We start from the raw sequence: 17718 nt of genomic DNA, 5'->3' as shown, positions 1-17718 counted from the left end.
GCACAGACAGCGACCCAAGCCAGGAATCGAACCCGGGTTCTTGGCACTGTGACGCAGCAGTGCTAACTACTGTGCCACCGTGCCACTGAGAATGGTTCTCAGAGCTAAAACTTTCATTTATCCTCTCTTGACTGTCAATGCCTCAGTCCCTTGTCCAGCTACATAACATAAGAACATAAGAAGTAGGAGCAGGAGTCGGCCATCTAGCCCTTCGAGCCTGCCCCGCCTTTCAATAAGATCATGGCTGATCTGAAGTGGATCAGTTCCGCTTTCCCCCCATAACCCTTAATTCCCCTGTCTATCAGAAACCTATCTACCCGTGACTTAAATATATACAGCGAGGTAGCCTCCACCACTTTTGAATACTTCCAGGTTATACTACTTGTTGCTTTGAGAGATTGGAGATGCTGACTTATAACATAATGATAACTAAAGACGTCATCCCAAATGATCACATGTGACGGTATTTAGCGATTTTTATTCTGCTTCATGATATCTATCTTTCTGTTTAGGGTCCAGCTGGTCCCCCTGGTAACATGGGCCTGCCGGGAAACATTGGTCCTCCTGGAGCGATGGTATGTTTCAGATTCCATGATTAGGTTCATGGTTCTTCTCTACAACTAAGGCCTGGTGAACTTTGAATTTTTAAACGTGATTGATTTGATTTATTATCACATGTATTAATGTAGAGTGAAAAGTATTGTTTCTTGTGCGCGATACAGAACTTTCCTCCCCGCACCTCACCACCTCACTTTCCTCCTTTAAATCACTCCTGGAAACCCACCTTTTGAAAGGAAAGAAGTGTTGTTACAATTGTGTAAGGTGTTGGTGAGACCACAGCTGGAGGATTGTGCCCAGTTTTGGTACCCTTACTTGAGGAAGAATGTGGTGGCACTGGAGGTCATTACCAGAGTGATTCCAGGATGAAAGGGCTGTTATACGAGGAGCAGTTGAATAGTTTGGGCTTGTACTCACTGGACTTCAGAAGAATGAGGAGGGATCTGTAGGGTGTTAACAAGAGTGCACATGAAGTACTTTTCACAGTTTTGTTCTTTTTACCTAAGGGAGAGAGTGTTTGCCTTGGAAGGAGTGCAATGGTTGACTAGACTGACCAGTTTGTCTTTCCGAACCTTATTGTATCTCCCACTGAACAGACTAAAGCAGAGAGTTCCTGGGTCCATTCCTAACGCCCAACACATTGGTAATCTCGGGGTTCGGTACTTCCCATTTATGTTCTAATTCAGTAATCTATGTGTTTCTATGTAATGGCATTTTGGGCAGCGCGGTGGCATAGTGGTTAGCACCACTACCTTACAAAGCATACCGCTCATAGAGTAAATAGGGAGAAAGAAAGGAGAGAGTGCAGAATATGGTGTTACAGCCATAGCTAGGGTGTAGAGAAAGGTCAGCTTAATATAAGGTAGGTCCATTCAAGAGTCTGACAACAGCAGGGAAGAAGCTTTTCTTGAGTTGGTTGGTACATGACCTCAGACTTTTGTATCTTTTTCCCAATGGGAGAAGCTGGAAGAGGGAATGCCTGGGGTGCATGGGGTCCTAAATTATACTGGCTGCTTTTCCGTGGCAGCAGCAAGTGTAGACAGAGTCAATGGATGGGAGGCTGGTTTGCATGATGGATTAGACTACATTCACAACCCCTTGTGTCTTGCAGTCTTGGGCAGAGCAGGAACCATATGTAAACCAGAAAGGATGCTTTCTATGGTGCGTCTGTAACAGTTGGTGAGAAATGTGGTGGACATGCCAGTTGGCTAAAGATAGTATTTAGTAGAGTGTACATCGCAGAGAGAGGCCATTTGGCCCAAGAGGCTTGTGTTAGGGTTTATGCTTGACAGGTACCTCCTCCCACCCTGCTGCGTCTGATCATACTGACCAGCAAAAGTTCATTTCTATCTTGTGAATTCACTATTTGAGAGGCAAGTCATACACTCAAAGTCAGGGAGGTTGTTTTTTGTTTAAGGGTCCCCGGACAACTCCAACATTTGTTGCCCATCCTTGAGAAATTTAAAGTTTATTTATTAGTGTCACAAATACGGCTTACGTTAACACTGCAATGAAGTTACTGTGAAATTCCCCTCACCGCCACAGTGTGGAGGCTCAGTGCACTGAGGGAGAATTTAGCACGGCTAAATTTAGCACGGAATTCATTCCAACAAGCAACAGTGAAGGGATGGAGATATATTTCCAAATCAGGGTGGTGAGTGACCTAGAGGGGAACTTGCACGTACTGGTGTTCCCATGTATCTGCTGCCCTTGTCCTTCTAGATCGTAGAATTGGAGAATCCCTACAGTGCAGGAGGAGCCATTCGGCCCATTGACTCTGCGCTGATTCCCCAACAGAGCATTCCTGTAAGCTCACATTTGACCTGCTAATTCCCATGACCTACACATCTTTTGGACAAGGGACAATTTTGCATGGCCAATCCACCTAACCTGCATATATTTGGACTGTGGGAGGAAACCGGAGCACCCGGAGGAAACCCGCGCAGACATGGGGACAATGTGCAAACTCCACACAGATGGTAGTGGTTGTGAGTTTAGAACTTTCCATGTTTCCTCACCTGCCTGCTCAACTTTAAGACCCGAGTCCAGCTAACACACACGGCCCAGACTAACACCCCGGATCCCAGAGAGCAGAAACGGCTGGGGGCATCAAGTCAGGGTCAAAAGGAATGTGTTGGCTTGGGCCTGGGACCCAGAGTTGAACAGACTGGTGATAAAATACGAAAGGTTAAAAGCAAGTTACTGCGGATGCTGGAACAAAAGAGAAGATGCTGGAAAATCTCAGCAGGTCTGGCAGCATCTGTGAGGAGAGAAAAGAGCTGACGTTTTGAGTCCAGATGATCCTTTGACAAAGCTAAAAGACATAGAAAGTGGGAGATATTTATACTGCGGGGTAGGGGAATGAAAGATGAGTCGTAGCCACAGGAACCAGGGGAAAGGCTGCTAATGGCAGCCCTTATAGAGAATAAAAGGTGTGAATGGCCAAACGGCAGAGAGGATGTAAGCTGTGACAGATGAAGATGTTGGGGGAGGGGGTGGAATGGATGGGACAGAGTTAAAATGTGGAGAAGGGGAAGGAAAGATGAGGGAAGGGGGATAAAGTAGAGGCAAAGAGTTGGGGGAAGGGAAGAAAAATAAAGAAATAAAAGGTAAAGAACAGTAAAAAAAAAATTAAATGAAGACAAAGAGATCGAAGTAGGGTAGAGCAGATCATCTGAAGTTGTTGAATTCGATGTTGAGACTGGAAAGCTGTAAAGTGCCGAGCTGGAAGATGAGGTCCTGTTCCTCCAGTTTGCGTTGAGCTTCACTGGAACATTGCAGCAGGGTCAAGGACAGACATGTGGGCATGGGGGCAGGGTTAAAGGTTAAACCAGCCAATGCCCACTGTCACTCCTTCTGCTCCTCACCGTGAGGCCCAGGGTAGGGGTGAAGAAAGCTGGAGAGACCATGAAGAGATGAGGCTGAGAATGCTGAGTTGGAGTCATTGAGGGACCTGGTGTAATGTAAGCTACGCAGCGCCTCAGAAATTCCCAGCCTGCCCCTTCTAAATGATCACTCAAAAGATAGTTTAAAAGTGCAATACGCTTAAAGAAATCAGCTGTGCCAAGAAGAAATCTGAAAGAATGTCATCGTACCCTGCCACTGAGTCCTGTCTGTTCTTACTTCACAGGGTCCTCCGGGCGCCCCTGGGTTACCGGGACAAGTGGTGAGTTCTGAACCTTTCAACATTGCGTTGACCACTTTAATTAAAGCAAAGTAACAATGAGTATAATTCAATCAATTAACTTGCAGGGAGAACCTGGGAAGCCGGGAGTGCAGGGGAGAGATGGAATTCCGGGACAGGACGGAGCCAAAGGATTTCCTGGGGAAAGGGTAATTTATCCAGTTTTACGCCGCAACCTCCTTTAACCTCTCGTTGTTACGGACAGAAGTTTGGTATCCAATCTGATCAACATAAAAAGTAGGTTCTGGAAGAGGCCATTCAGCCCCCCCCCTAGTCAATTCTATCTTTCCATTAGATGATTAATCTGAATCTCTTCTCTGTGAAGTATCATGGCCCAATATCATTTAATATTCTCTAATGATATTCTACTAATTGTCTTCCGAATTACTTACTGCACCTGCCTCTCCACTTCCACTGCCTGGTGTTAAGGACACCCGGATATCTTTGTACATCCATACTTTCCAACATCACCATTTAAATAATACTCTGCCTTTCACACTGAAGTGTATAACTTCACATTTAGCCACATTATACTGTGCCTGCCATGTGCTTACCCACTCACCAACTTGTCTCACTCACCCTGGAACCTCCTTGAATCCCCCTCACAATCCCACCCAGTTTCTGGTCGCCAGCAAGCTTGGAAATATTATCAAAGCGATTCCAGGTGATTCATATGTATCGTGAACAGCTGGGACCCAAACACTGATCCCTGTGCTACCCAACCAGTCACTCACTGCCGGGAAGGACTCATTTATTCCTACTCTCTATTTCCCATCTGTCAACCAATTCTCGATCCACGCTGATACCTTCCCCACTACCCCACGTGATTTCACTTTGCACACTAACCTCTTATGAGCGACCTTATTGAAAAATGTCTGAAAGTCCAAGTACACCACATCAACTGGTTCTCCCTTATCTATTCTACCAGTTAGATCCTCCAAAAACTCCACTGGGTTTGTTAAGCATGATTTGCCTTTCATAACCCCATGCAGGCTTTGTCCGATCCCATTAATGTTTTCCAAATCTTCTGTTATGATGTCTTTTATAATGGACTCTCACCCTTCCTCATTACTGGTGTCAGACTAAATGAATCTATAATTCTCCCTTTTTTCTCTCCCTCCCTTTTTAAACAGTGGGGTTACATTTGCTTCCCTCCAACCTGTAGGAACTGCTCCAGAGTCTGTAGAATTTTGGAATGTGGGTGTTTATTGCCTAATCCTCCTTGAACACAACTGAGGGACACACTTAGACCATTTCAGTTAAGAGTCAACCATATTGCTATAGCTCTGGAGTCACATGTAGGCCAGATCGGATTAGGGTAAAAGATTTCCTTTCCTGGTGGACAGATGGGTTTTTACAACAATCCAGTAGTTTCACACTCACTGTGACAGTTACTGGCTTTTTATTCCAAATTTAATTAATCAATTATATTTAAATTGCCCAGCTACTGTGCTGAAATTATACTAATCTCTCTGGACCATAAGCCTAGGCCTGATGATTACTCCTGCAGTAACTACTGTACACCCACTATTACACTGTCCACTGGGATTATAGATCATAGAATCCCCACAGTGCGGAAAGAGACCATTTGGCCCATCGAGTCTGTGCTGACTCTCTAACAGAGCACTTTACCCAGACCCTATCCCTGTAACCCCACACTTTTACCCATTAATCCCCAAACCTACTCATCCTGGGACACTAAGGGGCAACTTAGCATGGCCAATCCACTTAACCTGCGCATCTTTGACTGTTGGAGGAAACTGGAGCACCCGGAGGAAACCCACGCGGACATGGGGAGAATGTGCAGACTCCACACAGATAGTGACCCGAGCCGGGAATCGAACCGGCGTCCCTGACGCTGTGAGGCAGCAGTTATGTACAGTCCTAAACCTTATTTTTCATTTTTGGGATGTTGGCACTGATAGCTAGGTCAGCATTTAATGAGCTTTTCCATTATTTTCAGTGGAATGTGTATTTGCTTCCAGCTTACCTGTGTACTGGGGTATCTCAGCATCAGGGCGCAGTAGCCCAGCCTTCCCTCAATAAGCTACTTTGGTTCAGGGTCTGACGGCCCCAGCTCATTGTGTGAACTCTTCAGGCAAACTCATTTTAGGATTTAAACAGCCAACTCATTTAGGATTTAAATTTTCTTTTAGGGACTGCAAGGAATTCCAGGAGTTGCTGGACCCAAGGGGGATGCAGGACCCCCTGGAGCGGTAAGTTAATTTTGAACTTGATCTTTGGGCTGACAGCTGCGATGCCTTTCTTATTGAATACAGGGTGAGGCCTAGCTCAGGCCTAACTCACACCAATGCAGACAGATGTGAAGTTGCACAGAAACATGCACTCGGTTCAGTAGAAAATCCCTTTCCCCTTACCTAAACCCCTCTTTATGTGTGGCATCCATTCTACAGTATGGTTCGAGTGCTGCATGGCGATGGTTTGCAACAGGCGTTTGTGCTATCTCAAGAGCCAGATGTCCGCGAGGCACTAAGTACTTTCTCCAAGTTGGGTGATGCTTTGAGATGTATTCAAAATTCATCAGTCCTTCCTCCAAGAGCCGTTCTATTTGACCTTTTGGTCATGCAGTCAGCTAGAAACCCATGGGAACATAATCCTGTGGAACAGAGAGACAGGATGTGAGGTAGATCATGTTGCCACTACTTCTCTTGCCCACTCACCTCCCTCATGTCTGCTGCTATTCTCTCCATGCTGGAGATTTGTTTGATGCACAATATGCCAGTTCCTCACTGGCTTGTGGCATTCGACATTTGGGTAACTTGAGAGAGGGGTTTGAAGTGTCCCAGTGTCATGCTGTATGTACCTGCCGCATGTTTGGCAAGGTCCACATGATTGTGTACAGGCGCATGGGGCGCATTAATAACTCCTAATCTTCCTGCAGTGTCACGCACAAAGCAACATTTTTCCGTGGCTGTCTGTCATCTGAAGTCATTCCCCTTACAAGGGGCTGGATTTCCTGGACACCTCGCTGCTGGTCATGATTTCAGCAGGGTGAGGGGAGGGGGGGCACAGATTAAACACGGACAGCCACCACCTTCCCACCCCAGAGCCACCCTTAGGCTGACTGCGACACATAGATGGCCACCTGAGCTCCTCCAATGCCACAGTACCCTGGGCATCAGAGTGATCGAAAGTTGGAAGGCTACTTTTCCACCAAAGTTGGCAAAAGAGTGGGAAGGAAGTGGGGTAGATTCTTTAAGAGGGGCTCAGGGTGCATCTGGGGCACCCTGCTCCTTCACCCCACTCAGATCCCTCATGTGATCGTGCCTAAGACCCTACCTAACCTCCTTGAACTGGTACCTCCACTCCCTTCGCCCTCCCTCGGGCATCCGATCAATCGCACCCCAAAACAGCCCAGGACTCATCTGGGTCCAGTATCCATCAGTCCTCTGCTTGCAGTACTGGCAGTGCCCACTACAGGGTTCTGGCGCTGCTGAGTCTACAAGAGCTACCAACCATTGGCTGGCAGCTCTCAAGGCAGGAGTTGGGAGTGGTGGTGGGGTGGGGGGAGAGATGCCTGGAGGTGGTGGGCTTGTGGTGGGGAGGGAGGGGGATGGGGTTGGGAGGTCTTCCTTCCACTGAGGGGATGGAAGTTCCATTATGTTCTCATCAATGCTGCAGCAACATAATATTGTAACGAGGCAGCCTTATTTTAAAAGGAGAAATTTCTCACGGGGCGGCGAGCAAAATCACCCCACCCAATAAAATTCAGTTGCAACATAAAAGTCCCATTGGCTTCATTATTGAGCTCTGTGACACAGTGAGCCTGAAAGCCAGGCAGTGGGCCTTATCGAAGGCGCGGTGAGAAGGCAGGGTTGGTATACTAAAAATCTGAGGCCAAGTTGGCTGAGGGAGCCTCCTCCATTCCAATGTGCACCACCATCTTACAAGTTAGTTGGGACTTGAGAGGACCTCTAAAGGAGAAAGTTTGGAACAATTGGAGGGGGAACTGCCTATGTTTTGGTTTGAGCAGATTCCGGGTAAAGAACAGTTATCGTTGAAACAGAATGTCTTTCCGCAGACTTGCTGAGAGTTTGTTCCTCAATCTGTGCTTTTTCTTCTAGGCAATTGTTGGAAAACCCGGAGCAAAAGGAGAAAAGGTAAGAATACAGAGAGATAATTGTGTAGAAATTATAGCATAGAAAGAGGCCATTCATTGGTGTCAGTGTTCCTGCTGCACATTTATTTGTCTACCTTCCCCTTAATGTTTTGAAATGATAATATTCTCTCCCACACACATCAGAATCCCAGCTCAGGGTGGTGAACAAGTCCCTTCATTTAACCCTCATTCCTTCTTCTAGAACTCAATCCCATTATAAACCTGAGCAGTCCCAAGAGTTGTTTGATTCAATCTTAGACAGGGAGAATCAAGTGGAAGACACTTAGTGTCGTGGGACTTTGGAATTCTCTAACCTCAGAAGGGGTTTGGGTACTGAATCTTTAAGGCTGTGGGACAGACAGATTTAAAGTTTATTTTTCAAGTTTATTTATTAGTGTCACAAGTAGGCTTACATTAACACTGCAATGTAGTTAGTGAAAATCCCCTAATCCCCACACTCTGGTGACGCCTGTTTGGGTAACTGAGGGAGAACTTAGCACGGCCAATGCGCCTAACCAGCGTGTCTTTCGGACTGTGGGAGGAAACCAGAGCAAACCCACATAGATATGGGGAGAATGTGCAGACTCCGCACAGACAGTGATCCGAGCCGGGAATCGAACCCTGGTCCCTGGCGCTGTGAGGCAGCAGTGCTAACCACTGTGCCACCGTGTTGTCCCATGGTGAATATATGAATACCAATATCCTGCATCAAACAGCATAATGACACAAATCCCTTCTACATAAGAACATAAGAAGTAAGAGCAGGAGTAGGCCATCTAGCCCCGCCATTCAATAAGATCATGGCTGATCTGAAGTGGATCAGTTCCACTTACCCGCCTGCTCTCCCCTGCCTGCCCTGGTACGGAGAGATTCCTGTTCAACCCATGAAATCTGCTGAGCATTATAACATGAACTTGAAGTGTGTGCGGTTCTGACTTAAATTTTTGATGAGGAGTTTGATACATCAAGGTGATGCATTGTCTCATTTTGTGCTGCTCCTTTCCTTTAGGGAACATCTGGAGTGACGGAACCTGGAGTTACAGGACAGAGAGGCCTGAAGGGAGATGCAGTAAGTCAGTGCCTTCCTTTATTGAGCACAATACTGTTCAGTCCTTCCAAATTGTCTAGAATTTGGCTCATTCAGAGATGCCATGGGGAAGGGTGATGGCTTTGCCATTGGAGTAATTGACGTTGGAGTTCTGTTGTTGAGATTACTTTTCCTTATAGGTTTAATCGCTGAAGAAATTGCCATTCGAACTCCCGTATACAAGATCTTGAGTGGGCTGCCAATTTATAAACCAGGATTAGGGAATAAATGGAAGAGTAACTGCAGTGTTTACCGGGAGTACGATGGGTTGTAGAACCATCTGTGCTGCAGACTTATATCTGCAGAGATCTCAGTGCTACAAGGAAACATCAGAAAAGATTTACCAGGATGTTGCCTGGCATGGATGGTATTAGCTATGAGGAGAGGTTGGAGAAACATAGTTTGTTCTCATTAGAACGACGGAGGTTGAGGGGCGAAGTGATAGAAGTCTACAAGATGATGAGGAGCGTGGACAGAGTGGGTAGTCAGAAGCTTTTTCCCCAGGGTGGATGACTCAATTACGAGGGGACATAGGTTTAAGGTGCGAGGGGCAAGGTTTAAAGGGGGTGTACGAGGCAAGGTTTTTACACAGAGGGTGGTGGGTACCTGGAACTCACTGCCAAGGGAGGTAGTGGAAGCAGATATGATACTGACTTTTAAGGGGCGTCTTGACAAATACATGAATAGGATGGGAATGGAGGGATATGATCCCCAGAAGAGTAGGGGGTTTTAGTTCAGAGGGCAGCATGGTCAGTGTAGACTTGGAGGGCTGAAGGGCCTGTTTCCGTGCTATAATTTTCTTTGTTCTTCACATGAAGAATTGTAAAGCTGCCCATTCAATTACTGTATGTGCTTAAACCGTGACGTTCCTTCAGTTCATCTTGGGGTTATTCAGTTTAATAGTGTTCATAATTCCTGATAATAATGTTAAGATGGCGGCAGTGTAGTGGCATTATCATGGGACTGGGAATTTAGTAGACCTGAGATAAATCTCTGGGACCCCGGTTCAAATCTCACCGTGGCAGATGGTGAAATTTGAATTCATAAAAAGTCTGATTGTTGTAGAAATCCATCCGATTCACCGATAACCCTTTAGGGAAGGAAATCTGCCATCATTACCCCGGTCTGGCCTACGTGTGACTCCAGAGCCACAGCAATGTGGTTGACTCTTAAATGGCCTAGCAATCCGCCCAGGGCAATAAATGCTGGCCCAGCCCCACATCCCATGAACGAATGGAAAGAAAAAGAATTAAAGATGTTTTTTTGGCTGGCTTTCATAGATTCATCAAGTAGCACAGTGCTAACCACTGTGCCACTGTGTCGTCCCATGGTGAATATATGAATACCAATATCCTGCATCAAACAGCATAACGACACAAATCCCTTCTACATAAGAACATAAGAAGTAAGAGCAGGAGTAGGCCATCTAGCCCTTCGAGCCTGCCCTGCCATTGAGAAAGTTGCTCATCCCCGTTGACACTCTTTCAGGGAATTCCAGTCCAGTTAGCCCCACTCTTCCCTTAGATTCATGCAATTATTTTTCTTCTTCAAGGACTTATTTCACAGTTACTTTGGCAGAAGTGAACTGCAGTATTGTTGAAAAGAGAGACATGGGGGTGCATTTTACCCGCCACTGGAATTGGAGCAAACAAGGGGTGAACTCCACTGTTGACCCCAGGTGGGATTTTCTGGATTAGAACATAGAACATAGAACATAGAACATTACAGCGCAGAACAGGCCCTTCGGCCCACGATGTTGCACCGACCAGTTACAAAAACAATGACCCACTAGCCTATACCAATCCCTTTTCGTCCATAAACCTATCCAGAGATCTCTTAAACGCCCCCAAACTAGACGCATTTACAACTGCAGCAGGCAGGGCATTCCAATCCCTCACCACCCGCTGGGTAAAGAACCTACCCCTGACATCCGTCCTGTAGCTACCCCCCCTTAATTTAAAGCCATGCCCCCTCGTGCTAGCTTTCTCCATCCGAGGAAAAAGGCTATCACTATCCACCCTATCTAAACCTCTAATCATCTTATATGTTTCAATAAGATCCCCTCTTAGCCGCCTTCTTTCCAACGAAAACAACCCTAAATCCCTCAGTCTCTCCTCATAGGACCTCCCCACCATACCAGGCAACATCCTAGTAAACCTCCTCTGCACCCTCTCCAACGCCTCCACATCCTTCTTGTAATGCGGGGACCAGAACTGCACACAGTACTCCAAGTGCGGCCGCACTAGAGTAGTGTACAGTTGCAACATTACACTGCGACTCCTAAATTCAATCCCCCTACCAATAAACGCCAAGACACCGTACGCCTTCTTAACAACCTTATCTACTTGATTCCCAACTTTCAGGGATCTATGTACACACACACCTAGATCCCTCTGTTCATCCACACTATTCAAAGTCCTCCCGTTAGCCCTATACTCGACACATCTGTTGCTCCTACCAAAGTGAATTACCTCACACTTCTCCGCATTAAATTCCATCCGCCACCTCTCGGCCCAGCTCTGCAACCTATCTAAGTCTCCCTGCAGACTATGACACCCTTCCTCACAATCTACCACACCTCCAACTTTGGTGTCATCAGCAAATTTACTAATCCACCCAACTATACCCTCATCCAGATCATTAATAAAAATTACAAACAACAGTGGCCCCAAAACAGATCCCTGAGGCACACCACTCGTAACTGTACTCCATGATGAATATTTACCATCCACCACCACCCTCTGTCTCCTATCCGCTAGCCAATTCCTGATCCAACTTCCTAGATTACCCACAATCCCATACATCTGCATTTTCTGCAGAAGCCTACCATGGTGAACCTTATCGAACGCCTTACTAAAATCCATGTATACCACGTCAACTGCCTTGCCCCCATCCACCTCTTTGGTCACCTTCTCAAAAAACTCAATAAGGTTAGTAAGGCACGACCTACCCGCTACAAAACCATGCTGACTATTTCTAATCAATTCATTACACTCCAAATAACTATAAATCCTATCCCTAATAATTTTTTCTAAAACCTTGCCCACAACAGAAGTAAGACTCACCGGTCTATAATTCCCGGCAAAGTCTCTGTTCCCCTTCTTAAACAATGGGACAACATTCGCTATCCTCCAATCCTCCGGGACTACACCAGAGACCAATGACGACCTGAAGATCTGAGCCAGAGGCTCTGCAATCACCTCTCTAGCCTCCCAGAGAATCCTAGGGTAGATCCCATCCGGACCAGGGGACTTATCTATTTTCAGCCCCTCAAGAATTTCCAGCACATCCCTTTTATCAACCGTAATACTGTCTATTTTACACCCCTGCAACCCAATGTCCTCCTCAGCTATATTCATGTCCCCCTGCGTGAACACCGAAGAGAAATATTGGTTCAATACTTCTCCAATCTCCTCCGGTTCCACACACAACTTCCCCCTGCTGTCTGTAACTGGCCCTAATCTTGCCCTGACCAACCTTCTGTTCTTGACATACCTATAGAACGCCTTAGGATTCTCCTTAATCCTATCAGCCAAAGTCTTCTCATGTCCCCTTTTAGCCCTTCTCAACTCACTCTTCAACTCCCTCCTAGCCAATCTAAAGCTTTCTAGTGCACTATCTGAGCCCTCCAATCTCATCCGAACATAAGCCTCCTTTTTCTTTTTAACCATCGACTCAACTCTTTTAGTGCACCACGGTTCCCTAGATCTACCAAATCCACCATGCCTGATAGGGACATACCTATCAAGGACTCGCAGTAGCTGCTCCTTGAAAAAACTCCACATTTCAGACGTTCCCAGTCCCTGTAATCCCCTAATCCAATCCATGCTTCCTAATTCACTCCTGATAGCCTCATAATCGCCCTTACCCCAGCTAAAATTGCTGACCCGAGGTTCATGCCTATCTCTTCCCATCACTAAGGTGAACGTAACCGAATTGTGGTCACTATCACCAAAATGCACACCAACTTCCAAGTCTAGCACCTGGTCTGGCTCATTTCCCAGCACCAAATCCAATATAGCCTCACCTCTAGTTGGCCTGTCTACATACTGAGACAAAAAACCTTCCTGCACGCTTTGTACAAACACTGACCCCTCTAGCGAGCTAGAACTATAGCAACTCCAATCAATATTCGTAAAGTTAAAGTCCCCCATAACAATTACCCTATTACTTTCACTCCTAACCAGGATTGTCTCCGCAATCCTTTCCTCAACCTCTCTAGAACTTTTAGGAGGTCTATAAAAGACTCCCAACAGGGTGACCTCTCCTCTCCTATTTCTAATCTCCGCCCATACTACCTCAACTGACAAGTCCTCATCAAACTTTCTCTCCGACACTGTGATACAGTCCTTGACTAGCAATGCTACCCCACCCCCCATTCTACCTTCTTCTCTACTCCGACTAAAGCATTTGTACCCCGGAACCTGCAACATCCATTCCTGACCCTGCTCTATCCATGTCTCAGAAATGGCCACAACATCAAAGTCCCAGGTACTGATCCACGCTGCAAGTTCATCCACTTTATTGCGAATACTCCTCGCATTAAAGTACACGCATTTCAAACCCTGCTCCGCCCCACCCCCACTATGCCGTGCCTTGCATTCCCCAACTATGCCCCCCTCACTTTCACCCCCTTTCCCCACTATCCCTCCCCCCCTCCGAATCAGTTTAAGATTAGGGACAAATGAGGACAGAAAATCCCACCCGTGTTGATGAAGCTTTTCATCTTGCACTCACCAGAGCAAGTGAAAGATTGTCAAATTTCAAACAATCTCAATGTCATATTCTTGCATTTGGTTTGATTTATTATTGTTGGGTACAGTGAAATGTATTGTTTCTTGCATGCTATACAGACAAAGCATACCGTTCATAGAGTATATGGGGGAGAAGGAAAGGAGAGGGTGCAGAATGTAGTGTTACAGTCATAGGTAGGGTGTAAGAGATTGAAATAGAACATTTTAGGGAACTTAGAAGAATTAGAGTAGAGTTTTAGAAGCGTAGAACGAGAGTTATAGAGGTTTACAGCATGGAAACAGGCCCTTCAGCCCAACTTGTCCATGTTGCCCCTTTTTTAACCTCTAAGCTAGTTCCAATTGCCAGCATTTGGCCCACATCCCTCTATACCCATCTTACCCATGTAACTGTCTGAATGCTTTTTAAAAGCTAAAATTGTACCTGCCTCTACTCCTACCTCTGGCAGCTCATTCCAGACACTCACCACCCTCTGTGTGAAAAAACTGCCCCTCTGGTTCCTTTTGTACCTCTCCTCTCTCACCTTAAACCTATGTCCACTAGTTTTAGACTCCCCTTATTGAACCAGGGACCTTGAGATCTTCAGTCTAACGCTCTCCCAACTGAGCTATTTCGGAGAATGAAAGATAGTCTTAGAGCGCGTGCTGGTGAGAGCTCGCAAAAAATCGCTGCGCTCCGCGCCACCTTAGATCATTAGCCCCGATGAACGCAAGACAAAAATAATTTGGTACCAAGTCTCTCCTTTCAGTAACATCTATTTTATACTCAAACTGCTGCTAAATCATTTTACGCAGAACATTAAAAAAAAATCTTCAGGTTCAGAACTTGGCTGCTGAGCTAATTGAATGACGGTAGAATTTGGTGATACTTCAGATAGCTTGTATTCTATCTCCGGATTTACACCACGGTTTCTTATCCTGTATGTGATGTGAGGACACTCTGTTCCCCATTGCGGCCGATGCATCAGAAAAGTGATTGGGAGGTTCAGGAAGATGACAATTTTTATGTTTTCTTCTCAGGGTATGAAAGGAGACAAAGGTGCAGCAGGTGCGAAAGGAGACAAGGTAGGAAGCCCAGAAATATAGAAAATAGGAGCACGGGAGGCCATTCGGCCCTTCGAGCCTGTTCTGCTATTCCTCATGATCATCCAGCTCAATAGCCCTAATCCACCCCTCACATCCTTTGATCTCTTCGGTCCCAAGTGCTATATCTAACAGCTTCTTAAAAGCAGTTTTGGCCTCGCCTGCTTCCTCTGGGAGTGAATTTCACAGATTCACCACTCTCTGGGTGAAGATGTTTCTCCTCCTCCTCAGTCCTGAAAGGTTTATCGCGTCTCTGTAGATAATGAGTGTGTGATGCGTTGGCACAGATTGGGGGTGAGGAGGTCAGCACTTTGCACATACATGAAACCCATTTGGCCAATTTCGGGTAAACATTTCTGGCCCCTCAACTTCATAAATGGAAAATCTTTTGTTCCAGCTCGCAGAGGGAATGTTTAACTCAGCCTAATTGTGTAAAATATTGGATTGACTGCTAATTCCTCGACTGACCTTCCACTTGCCTTTCTGTTGATGTCAATGGGTAACATGACTAAGTGTTGTGTGCTGCAGGTACACCCTTCAACACCATCAATCCTGGTTAGAATGGCCACTCAGAGTTTCTGTCACGGGGTGGCACAGTGGTTAGCTCTGCTGCCTCACAGTGACAGGGTTCTGGGTTCAATTCCGGGGTCACTGTCCGTACGGAATCTGCGCGTTCTCACTGTGTCTGTGTGGGTTTCCTCCCACGCTCCAAAGATGTGCAGGTTAGGTTGATTGGCCGTGCTAAATTGGCCTTTAGTGTCAGGGGGATTGGCAGGGTAAATATGTGGGGTTGTGGGGATAGGGCCTGGGTGGGATTGTGGTCGGTGCAGACTCAATGGGCCAAATGACCTCCTTTTGCACTGTGGGGATTCTATGATTCTATGAATCCATTGAATCCCTACAGTCCAGAAGGAGACCATTCAGCCTATCGAGTTTGCACTGACTCTCCGTAAGAGCATCTTACCCAGGCCCACCAAGCTCCTATTGAGGATTTAAACTTCCACCTTCCTGCACCCCAGCCCTCAATGTCGATCAACCCCCGTATCCTTTGATCCCTTCGTCCCCAAGTGCTATATCTCACTGCTTCTTAAAAGCATGGAATGTTTTGGCCTCACCTGCTTTCTGTGGGAGTGAATTCCAAACAGAAAGATTGGTTTAAGGATGGGTCAGCATCCTTTCCATCAGGGTGCGGCATTTCCAACAAATAATGGGCCGAATGGCCTGCTAATTATGCTTCTGTTTTGCATACATTGTGTAAGGGACAGGAGCCGGGTGATTACTACAATGGGTGGGTGATCCTCTATGCCGCATTATCCCCACCTCAGTCGACCCCTCCTCCAGTCTTTTTGGACAACCCCTTCCTTTCATTCCAAAGAGAAAATGCAGGAAAATCTCAGCTGGTCTGGCGGCATCTGTAAGGACAGAAAACAGCTGATGTTTCGAGCCCAAAGGTCCAGATTTTCCCAGCACTTTCTCTTTCAGATTCCAGCCTCTGCGGTAATTTGCTTTTATCCCTCACTCCCCACCGTAACTTTCATCCCCCACCCCCCCCACCCCCCCCCCCCCCCCCCCCCCCCCCCCCCCCCCCCCTCATCCTGCTCAGTGTCCCAATTCCTTTGTGTCGAAACACCAAGGGGGAGAGAATTGAATGAGGTGCGATGTGTCACTGTGCCCCTGTCTCCTCCCAATCTGCTCTCTCCTCAGTTCAAGGGTGAACCTCATTCACTCAACTGGCTTTGTCTTTTTGCAGGGTGAACTGGGTGAACCTGGAGAACCAGGACAGAACGTAAGTGATCGATACATTTATCATCTTTCAGGCCTCCATCGGAACTGCCATCACCGGAGCCAGTCTCAAGAGCAAGAAATAATCATTTTATTGATAAGGAAGGCAACCAATTATTGACAAAAGTCTTTATATCCTGGAGCTTATAGATGGTTGAGCTAGTCTGTGGTAAGGCGTGGGACGAGTGGTTAGCACTGTTGCCTCACAGCGCCAGGGTCCAGGGTTCAATTCCCAGCTTGGGTCACTGTCTGCAGGGAGTCTGCACATTCTCCCCGTGTCCACGTGGGCTTTCTCCGGATGCTCCGGTTTCCTCCCACGGTCTGAAAGACGTGCTGATTAGATGGGATTGGCTGTGCTAAATTCTCCCTGAGTCTACTCGAACAGGCACTGGAGTGTGGATTTTTCACAGTAACTTCTGTGGTAGTGAATTCCACAGATTCGCCGCTCTCTGGATGAAGACATTTCTCCACGTCTCAGTGCTAAAAGATTTACCGCATCTCCTTAGACCACGAATGTGTGAAGTGTTGGCATAGATTGGGAACGAGGATGTCAGCACTTTGCACATCAAAAAACCCAATTTTGAGCAAACACTTCTGGCCACTCAGCTCAATTCAAGAGCACTTTGTTTTTCACAGTAACTTCATTGCAGTGTTAATGTAAGCCTACTGTGACACTAATAAATAAACTTCGAGAGATCTTTCAAATCGCGCTGACTCAGGCTGTAGGGTTCCGTTAACAGCTTGAACTTGTTTGGTAGCAGAAGATTGTGGCCTCATGTCTTGCTCCAGAGACTTGATCACATGATCCCAAAGAGTGCCTATACTGAGGGCCTTCTGTGATTTTGGAATTATTGTCCCTTCAGGTGATGGGCCATCATCTGCCCCGCCATAAGAAATAGGAGCAGGAGTAGGCCTTCGAGCCTGCCCCGCCATTCAATAAGATCATGGCTGATCTGAAGTGGATCAGTTCCACTTTCCCGCTTTCTCCCCATAACCCTTAATTCCCCTGTCTACCAGAAACCTATCTACCCGTGACTTAAATATATTTAGCGAGGTAGCCTCCACCACTTCAACGGGCAGAGAATTCCAGAGATTCACCATCCTTTGAGTGAAGAAGTTCCTCCTCAACTCTGATCTAAATTGCCTCCTCCTT

General features: G+C 46.5%; 1 protein-coding gene across 1 annotated transcript; it reads left to right on the top strand.

Annotated features, from left to right (window-relative positions):
* The first annotated feature begins 1755 nt into the window (after window positions 1-1755).
* LOC145341599 (uncharacterized) lies at window positions 1756-16686 on the top strand. The gene is made up of 8 exons (XM_080186567.1): window positions 1756-1761; window positions 3689-3724; window positions 3811-3891; window positions 5899-5958; window positions 7828-7863; window positions 8872-8931; window positions 14721-14765; window positions 16534-16686. Exons 1-8 carry the CDS (start codon window positions 1756-1758, stop codon window positions 16684-16686), a joined length of 477 nt encoding a protein of 158 aa, XP_080042693.1.
* The last annotated feature ends 1032 nt before the right edge of the window (window positions 16687-17718 follow it).

Source organism: Carcharhinus amblyrhynchos, chromosome 3, assembly GCF_965287045.1.
Source record: "Carcharhinus amblyrhynchos chromosome 3, sCarAmb.v2.hapA, whole genome shotgun sequence".
In the NCBI taxonomy this organism is placed as follows: domain Eukaryota; kingdom Metazoa; phylum Chordata; class Chondrichthyes; order Carcharhiniformes; family Carcharhinidae; genus Carcharhinus; species Carcharhinus amblyrhynchos.
This window is presented reverse-complemented; position numbering and strand designations above follow the sequence as displayed.